The sequence below is a fragment of the Cucurbita pepo genome, chromosome 8 (assembly GCF_057944985.1).
Source record: "Cucurbita pepo subsp. pepo isolate OVF chromosome 8, ASM5794498v1, whole genome shotgun sequence".
NCBI lineage: Eukaryota > Viridiplantae > Streptophyta > Magnoliopsida > Cucurbitales > Cucurbitaceae > Cucurbita > Cucurbita pepo.
This window is the reverse complement of record NC_141805.1, coordinates 5,283,083-5,292,933: the sequence shown is the minus strand read 5'-3', so window position 1 is coordinate 5,292,933 and position 9,851 is coordinate 5,283,083. Positions and strand designations below refer to the sequence as shown.

The 9,851-nt window shown below is 36.6% G+C and overlaps 1 protein-coding gene across 1 annotated transcript; it reads left to right on the top strand.

Annotated features, from left to right (window-relative positions):
• Positions 1-4,832: 4,832 nt before the first annotated feature.
• Positions 4,833-8,505, top strand: LOC111784019 (CDPK-related kinase 7). The gene is made up of 11 exons (XM_023664844.2): positions 4,833-5,691; positions 5,971-6,101; positions 6,213-6,254; positions 6,371-6,479; positions 6,572-6,650; positions 6,899-7,195; positions 7,291-7,403; positions 7,526-7,633; positions 7,709-7,771; positions 7,848-8,015; positions 8,097-8,505. Exons 1-11 carry the CDS (start codon positions 5,218-5,220, stop codon positions 8,232-8,234), a joined length of 1,722 nt encoding a protein of 573 aa, XP_023520612.2. The 5' UTR covers positions 4,833-5,217; the 3' UTR covers positions 8,235-8,505.
• The last annotated feature ends 1,346 nt before the right edge of the window (positions 8,506-9,851 follow it).

The window sequence follows — 9,851 nt, the reverse complement described above, 5'->3', positions numbered from 1 at the left end:
TTGAAGGTATATATCTTAGAGAACCCAGATGTTGGAATAGCCTTGTGGTGTTAGTCTCGAATGTCCTAGAAATGAGAGGCAAGAATTGAACCGCCTACACGACCAAAGAACCTAGTAAACCTCCATAGCAAGGAAGACTTAGAAATCTTAACAATCTTATTGGTAGAAGAATTGTGTAAGGGGAATCCTTTGAGATAATTTAAGTTACTTTTGTGTGTGAGGATGGATCAAGGTTGATGTCTCGATTCTATATACTGGTCCTGAGGACGAACTTGGGATCACATGGGTAGCTAACTCTACTATTACGTGTAAAAATTGGTCAAGGCTGACATTGTAGTTCCGTAAACTGGTTGTGAGGCACTGATCAAGGTAAACTGGAAGAGACTTGGGACTACAGACATAGAGGTGATGGTCTCTATTGCGTGTAGGAACAGGTCAAGATAGATGTCGAGATTCTATAAACCGGTCTTGAAAATGGACTTGGGACTACACAGGTAGATAACTAAATATGAAAGATTCTATTGCGTGTGGGACCGAGTCAAAACTAACATTGTGAAACCGATCATGAAGGGAGACTTGGGACCACACCGATAATTGACTTATCATAGATATTCTTGGAACTTCAAGACCTAGAAAAAAGCTCAGATAGCTATGTGATATGCCCGAGCTTCATTGATTTAGAGAAACGCTCGTACAAACATACTAGGAAAGGGATGCAATGAGAGTCTAAAGTAGGTTGCTTATTGAGTATTTTTATACTTACCCATTTTTTCCTTCTTTTTTTAGTTGAACACAGGTAGTGGTGAAGGCAACAGAGTGTTTGGGAGCTATTTTGTCATATAGGGGTTGAGGCATCAGTGTAGTCTGTATTTTCATGTGTTGTCATTTGTACACTTTTTGTATTTCGTACCCATTTTTCGTTTGTAAATAACTTGAACCGTACCCGTATTATATTTTTTTTTTGGATTTTGACAAAGGTGTTATATGTTTTTAATTCGCGCAAAACTTTATCTTATTTTTCGTGTTTTGCTTTCATTTATTTACCTTTTATCTGTCTTTTTAGTTACGGTTTGAGATTCGAAGACTCGAAACGCATTTCATTGTTTTATGCATTGATTTTTGACTTGTCATATTATTGTGCAAACTTCAAAGTGATCTTTTAAACGTTGTGGTACCTTTTAAAAGCATGCAAACCGAAGACAATATTTATCTATGTGCACAGGAATTGTAGTAATTACATATTTGTGTGCATGTAAAGTACATTAGAACATAAGGCAATTATACCTATATGTGTATGAGAACTATAACTATTATTTATTGGTGTGTATGAGATTTATATTGGATCATATGTTATAGCATGTTGGTAGTTACCTACCTCCAAGTATAGAAAATGTACAACTTCGTGATTACTTATTTATGTGCATGAGGATATGTACCTGTAACCATCCAAGTCCACCGCTAGCAGATGTTGTCTTTTTTGGGTTTTCCCTCTCGAGCTTCCCTAAAGGTTTTTAAAATGCGTATACCATAGGCAGATATTTTCCCCTTTAGGCTTCGCGTCAAGGATTTTAAAATGTGTATGCTAGGGAGAGGTTTCAACACCTTTATAAAGAATGTGGGATCTCACAACCCACTCCTCTTCGGGGCCCAGCGTCCTCAGTGACACTCGTTTCCATCTCTAATTGATGTGGGATCTCACAATCCACCCCCCTTTGGGGCCCAGTGTCCTCGCTGGCGCTCGTTCCTCTCTCCAATCAATGTGGGATCTCACAATCAACCTCCCTTCGGGGCCCAACGTCCTCACTAGCACACCGCTCAGTGTCCACCCTCCTTTGGGGCTCAACGTCCTCACTGGCACACCGCTTGGTGTCTAGCTCTAATACCATTGTAACAGCCTAAGTCCACTGCTAGTAGATATTGTCCTCTTTAGGCTTTCCTTTTCAAGTTTCCCCTCAACGTTTTCAAAACACATCTGCTAGAAAAAGGTTTCCACGCCCTTATAAAGAATATTTAGTTCCTTTCTCTAATCGATGTGGGATCTCACAATCCATTCCCTTTCGGGGTCCAGTGTCCTTGTTGGCACTCGTTCCCCTCTCCAATAAATGTGGGATCTCACAATCCACCCCTTTTTGAGGCCAACATCCTCACTGGCGCTCGTTTCTTTCTCCAATCGATGTAGGATCTCACAGTATCACTGTTTTGTGATTTTGCTTACAGCAACTACTCATATGTATGCATAAGAGTTAGCTAGTATGGATCAATTGATAGGTCTCTCGACTCCTTGATATTTTGTTGTCACAGTATGCACATCTATTCCCAAAAGAAATGTTACTTCATGGATTATTTTCAACACTCAATCTTTCTCTCTCTCTCTTTTTCTTTTTTTTTTATAGTTAGGGCAAGAACATGAAGAGATTGTAACGCGAGGGATTAGTTGTTGCCAAGAAAAATAGTCAAAGCTTTCTATTGATTTAATGTATTTGCATCGTGTATATTTTCATTCTTCCATTTTAAAATGACAGTATGCATATGGTAACCAACTCGGATCGTTACATTTGTGACCTACGCATCAAATTCTTTCCAAATTTATGTAAACAACATCAAAGAAACGTAACCCCGAAGGTATTTGGTATGTAAAGTTACCAACAATATGAAAAATGAAATAGTTGTAAATAAAAATAATTTAATTTGTGAAATAGTTTAATAAACGTTCAGAAATAAATGGTAGTATATGGAGTTTTTTTTATATATAATTTTCAAAATTATTCAATAATAGCTTTTAGATAAAAGAATGAATTTATTTTATAATTTTAATGGAATGATTGAATTAGAGAGTAATTTATAATATGCATATATATATATATATATATATATATATATCTATGTAATATATAATAAATTTTCAATTTTCTCTCTCTTATTTTATAAAAGTTGGTAAAGCTATTCCATGGGAATCCAATCCTTGGCATCTCCCAAAGCCACCTTTTTCTTTTTTTTTTTTTCTTCTATTTATGTCAATCTCATGCTCACCTCATCCCATGAGAATCAACCTTTTTGGTTCTTTTTTTTCTTCTTAATTTTCGTTAGAAAAATTGGATGTAATTCGTTATATGTTGTCATAAATGTAAGTTTATTTTAGGTTAGGAATCACGACCCTCCATAATGGTATGATATGCCTTTGCAACTATCCTAATATGAGTTTCATCGTCTTTAACGCATTGCCGTCGTCAACGAGTGTCTTGCCTTTACTTGATATATAAGAGTAGCACAAGGCTTGAGTATTTTAAAAAATACTCAGTGAGTGACCCTATTATTTGGGTTAAGAAATGCAAACACGTGCAACATGAACGAGACTTATCATTTAAAACCATATTCTCTTAGGTGGCTTTTCAATTCGAATCATTATATGTGTATTTACTACTCTACACACGACCCATATATGCGAATATAACAAACATATGACATGTGCAAGGCCACTAGATACGTGTCATCATACATAAGACAACTCTTCCAACCATGCCGATAGTAAAGTCACTTACTTAGTTGGCTTAGGCCGAAACTTAGAATTTTTACTATGGTAATTGGCTCACTTTATTTTACATAAAAATAATTTAAATTAATTAAACCTAATTTTGTATAAAATAATTTAAACTAATTATTCTAATTTTGGATAAAATAATTTAAAGTTTTAAGTCTAAAAATTTAAAATTTTAATTAAAGATATATAAAGTTTTGAGATGAAAATTAGTTTTGAAAATAAAATATTAAAAAAATATGTTAGAGAAGAAACGAGAAACTTAATTTTGTAGTAAACAATTTTGGAAATGTTGTTAGAAAATGAGAAACAAGAAAAAAATAGGAAGAATGAGCAATTGTTAGTTTAATTAACCCGCTAATCACAATTAAGAAACGTTGTTAAAGACAAAACACAATAATTGAATATAAAAATAATTTATTGATTTAGTTAATAGTAATGAGTATGTTTTTATTTGAGGAGTCAATAATTGAATTAAATATTTAATAATTAATTGACGTATTCGTCCATTATTAATTATTATAAAATCATTAATTTCCTTACATAATTGGATGGATTACAATCATGACAGTTGCTGATTAACCTGTATATTATTATTTTTTTTTATTATATTTTTACTCATTTTTTAAATACAACCAACACAACCTTTAATTCTTATTAATTCTAATCACACCAAAACGGTTCGTGATTTTGGACATCAAATATGATATATATGGTAAACCATAATTCATGTTTGCCTTGACAATCTCTTACAACATGACTACGTTACTTATTTCTTGTTTCCAATAATGAAGGCTATCTTTACTGACTAGACTCAACTCACGTGCTTTTTAACAACTTTTTTTGAGAAGCCACCTAATTTAGGATTACCTCAAATAAAACAGGTTTAATTTGGAATTGTTAAGGGATCGCTCTCATTCTAATATAGCTTGGGATGATTTGTGTGTAAGAAAAGGTGGTATTTTGTAATAATAAAATAATAAAGTTTAATTAAAAAGAAAAAGAAAAAGAAAAAGAAAAAGAAAAAAAAAAGGAAGCATTTATGTCAGTTTTTGTGATGAATAAAGACAGGCTGGAAGGATCCAAGCTGAACCCCACTCACTTCGATTATTGTATTGTGAATTATAATTATAAATAAATAATTATATTATATTTATATTTGGTTTGGTTTGGTTTGGTTTGGGTTGGTTTGGGTAACCCCCTCTGTTCTTTTCTTTCCCTTGTGGCCTCTGCTAAGCATCTTTCCCTTACTTTTGTTTTATCTTCTTTTTCCATTTTTTCCCTTCTCTTTTCATTTCTTTTCTTTCACTTCCTTCTTCTTCTTCTTCTTCTTCTTCTTCTTCTTCTTCTTCTTCTTCTTCTTCTTCTTCTTTAACGATTCTCTGCTCTTCTCCCTTCTTCACTCTTTCTAACATTCAAAATTCAACAAAAACAGAGCTTCTCTCTCTTTTTTCTAACCTATTCTCTTCCCACCATCATCATTCATCGGAATTGGATGAACCCCATTTTCTGATCGACTCTAAAATTCCCCTTTCTAATTGCAATTCCCCCAAGTTTTCTCACAATTCCAAATGCTAATCACAACATTGCAGTAGCGCCGCTTCTGGTAATCACTGAATCAAGGTTTTGTGTGTGTTTCTGTGTGTGTGTGTGTGTGTGTGTTCAAGTGGATCTCAGATTCCATGGGACTGTGTCATGGGAAGCCCATTGAAGATAACCCAAAACCCATTTCGGAAAATCTCGGTTCATCCATCCAAACTGAAACCTCCACAACCCCCACCACTTTCCCCTTCTACACCCCCAGTCCTCTGCCCAATCTCTTCAAGACCTCTTCTCCGGCCAACTCCAGCCTCTCCTCTACCCCTCTCCGCTTCTTCAAGCGTCCCTTTCCGCCGCCTTCTCCGGCTAAGCACATTCGGGCTCTCCTCGCCCGCCGTCATGGCTCCGTCAAGCCCAATGCCGCTTCTATCCCTGAAGGAAGTGAGTGCGATGTAGCCTTGGATAAGAACTTCGGCTACTCCAAGCACTTTGCTACCTACTATGACCTTGGCGATGAAGTGGGCCGCGGCCATTTTGGCTACACTTGCTCTGCCAGGGCGAAGAAGGGCTCTCTTAAAGGCCAACAAGTGGCTATCAAAATCATCCCCAAATCAAAGGTGATGATTCTACTTCTAAGTTGAGAATGTCTGTTCATCATCTTAATTATTGGATTAATGAATCTGGGTCGTTTATATTTAGAGTCATTTTATGGTGTCTCATGATTTTCTTGTGTAATGTGGGGAATTTTGAGGTTGAGCTCCTATATTCTGAGAGTTTTTGCTTTAATGAAATGTTCTTGGAGCCCTTTCTTCCATTTGCATTTAAGGTGCTTGTGTGTGTGCTTAACCCAATATCATGTTTCAATGAAAGTTGAATGAGAAGAACATAATGTGCAGATGACTACAGCAATAGCTATAGAGGATGTGAGAAGAGAAGTGAAAATACTGCGAGCTCTCACTGGACATAAGAACTTGGTGCAGTGCTACGATGCATACGAAGATGACGATAATGTCTACGTTGTCATGGAGTAAGTTTTAAAGGAATTAGTGGTCTAAAACTGTCTTATAAAGCAAGGGGAGAATGCTTTTTATTCATTTTCTCCACCCAACCATTTTGTTTTACTATGTTTGTTCTTCAGGTTATGTGAAGGAGGCGAACTTCTCGATCGGATACTTTCGAGGTAACCTTTTATCCGTGTATATTTCTAATCCAAACTTATAGGACGAGAGTCACTCTAGCTCCTTTGGTTCGATTATTTTTTGTTGCGACATTCATCGCATTTGTTTGAATTCGTAGGGGTGGCAAGTACTCAGAAGAAGATGCAAAAGTTATAATGGTTCAGATTTTGAGTGTCGTCGCCTACTGTCACCTTCAAGGTGTGGTTCACCGCGACCTGAAACCCGAGGTGAATGGCTAAAAGTTTTGATTATTTGCATTGTGTTTTTATTCATGGATTCTGTCATGTCTCAATAACCTTTGAACTAATTTTTGCCTCAGAATTTTCTTTTTAAGTCGAAGGAGGAGAGTTCCACTCTTAAGGCAATCGATTTCGGGCTTTCTGATTATGTTAAACCAGGTTTGAGCTCTGAACTATTGTTTTTACACAACTTCTGTGATATTCCACATCGGTTGAGGAGGAGAACGAAACACCCTTTATAAGGGTATGGAAACCTCTCGCTAGTAGACGTGTTTTAAAGCCTTAAGGGGGAAGCTCGAAAGGGAAAACCCAAAGAGGACAACATCTGTTAGCGGTGGGCCTGGGGCCGTTACAACTTCTTATTTGAAGGTGGAGATTTTAGTGGAACTATTTGGTTCTTTCTGCAGATGAGAGGTTAAATGACATTGTAGGAAGTGCGTATTACGTCGCTCCCGAAGTTTTACATAGATCGTATGGAACTGAGGCAGACATGTGGAGTATTGGTGTAATAGCTTACATTCTTTTGTGTGGAAGTCGACCGTTTTGGGCAAGAACAGAGTCGGGTATTTTTCGAGCTGTTCTAAAGGCAGATCCAAACTTTGATGAAGCCCCATGGCCTAGTTTATCTACTGATGCCATTGATTTTGTGAAGAGTCTGTTGAACAAGGACTACCGCAAGAGATTGACTGCAGCTCAGGCCCTGTGTATGTCTGTTAATCTCTTCTCGATTTCTCATCGACTTCTTGGCGCTGTTCCAAGGTTTTTTCGTTCAATCATAGGACAAATTTATTGTATGTAGGCCATCCATGGTTAGCTGATCAACAAGATATCAAGGTGCCATTGGATACAATTACTTACAAGCTTGTCATATCTTATATTTGCTCATCTTCACTGCGGAAATCAGCATTGGGCGTAAGTGTTATCACATTGTTTATGATTCCGAGTGGTTGTTTTTTTACCATTTTACCGTGTTCGTACACTTTTCGTCGTCGTTTTTCTTGTTCTTAAGATGGTGTTACATCAATTTTCCATAGGCTCTTGCAAAGACATTAAATGCTGCTCAACTAGGCTACCTTCAGAAACAATTTACACTGTTAGGACCGAACAAAAATGGGTTCATTTCGATGCAAAACTTCAAGACGGTTGAATCTTTTCCCGATATCGTACTCGAAAATAGGATTTCCAAGAACGTATTGTAATGGGTTTAAAAATTGCAGGCTTTGATCAAGAATTCAACAGAGGCAACAAAGGATTCCAGAGTTGTAGATTATGCCAACCTGGTAAAAGTTCTCTTTCCTTGAGAAGAAAGAATGAATGGTAGCAAGTGTTGATTATGTTCTTGAATGGCTCTGGCAGGTTAGTTCGGTTCAGTACAGAAAATTAGATTTTGAAGAATTTTGTGCAGCTTCCATAAGTATATATCAACTCGAGGCAATGGAGAACTGGGAGCAACATGCTCGCCATGCCTACGATCTATTTGATAAGGACGGGAACCGACCGATAATGATAGAGGAACTTGCCTCGGTATGCTCTCTGTGTATTCTATGCTATTCTTGTGATTAGAGTGGCATGTTTTGTGATATGAGTTACGTCGTCCTCTCATAGGAACTCGGTCTTAGTCCATCTGTACCGGTTCATGTGGTTCTCCAAGACTGGATTCGACACTCGGACGGGAAACTTAGCTTCCTGGGATTTGTGAGACTTTTACACGGTGTGTCTTCTCGCTCATTTCAAAAGGCATAAGACGATTTGGGATCGACTAACTCAGTGTTCTCTGCTCGACTTGACCGAAACGGGAAGTTGAAGGAATTGTATATGGTGGTGAATGAGAGAAGTGGTGAGGTTTTGTTGTAGGTATGCATATGCAAAGTTGTTTGTAGATTTTGGCAGTGATTGAAATAGAGGAAGATAATGTGATTTTACAAAGTTTTAGCTCAAGTTGGTCATCCAATCCTTTGTTAATGAAGTTTTAAAAGCATCCATTGTTAATTTACTCTCCACCATTATCATTCAATTGTATTGTATTGCACAATTTATGACTTGAACGACCTTACGTGTCCACCGACTTTTATAGCTGGTTTAATAAGCCTCGGGTCACATGCCAAAATGATGATTTGAATGATAATTGATGGTGAGTGTGAGCATATCTCGTGGTCGATGAGGTTAAGTCTTTCCCAGTACCTCCTCTGATATCAATTATTGTAGCGGAGGTGGAAGCGAGATTGATTGCAATCATACACCCATAAATAGAAATGAACAAAAAGAGGTAGAAGGGAGATTGATTGCAATCATACACCCATAAATAGAAATGAACAAAAAGACAAAGATTTGGAAGGGAGATTTCATACACCCATAAATAGAAATGAACAAAAAGACAAAGATTTAGGTGGTTTGTAGAAAAGAAATTTCCCTACCTCCACAGTTGGTAACTAATCACTGTACCAAAAGTGTTTACCAGTGTACTTCTTGCCCATACATGAATTCATGTATAAATATGGGAAAATGTACTAATATGAGAGATGAACCAAATGAATCCGATAGGTACATGAATAATCGAAGTGGGGAATGTATGACTATTCTCAACAAATACTTGAGTATTTGGTGGAGGTAATGTTAATTTTCGAGTTTGATCGAGAATTTGAGCTCATAGGTGAATGTTTTCCGAGCTCATAGGTGAACGTTTTCCTTTTTAATTTTAATGGATTGCTCGTAATAAGCTCTTCAACTTGTACGAAGGAACCAAGTTGAATCAAGGTTTGTAGAACAAATATATGAGAATAGAAAGACAATAGAAAAAACATTGAAAACTTTCGATTATGAAAATTTTAAAATAGAAAGTCAAGGAAGGAGGCAAACTACCCACGCCTTCGAACAATTACTCTATTTCTAAGTTGGTGTTCATTATTCAAGAGAGACAACAAATAAAAAATCTATTTATTTATATCGTACACATATGCTCAGAATTTCTGTACAAAGATTCTTAATATCTTCAGATGACATCTCATTTTCCTTGGGGAGGTAAAAGTTTTATTGAACATGGATTTAACGTACCACCCCTTCAAGAATGAAAAAGCCTGCTTTGAAAAAATCTCATCATGACTTTCTTTTGGGATAATTGCAAAATGAAAATCTTGAATTCCTCCATCTCCCAAGTTTATTTCCCTTTGTAGTTTTCACATGAAACCCTTGAACTCTAGGAAGTGATCGGGATAGGTTTGAGTGGACGCATTTGCATTTGGACGTGAATTGAATTTTTGATTGGACAAGTAGGTTAGGGACACTTTCAACTCTTAGTTTTTTCGTAGAACTACTGTTTGGCCATCACTTTTAAAGGTGTAGAAACAAGTTTGAAAGGAAATG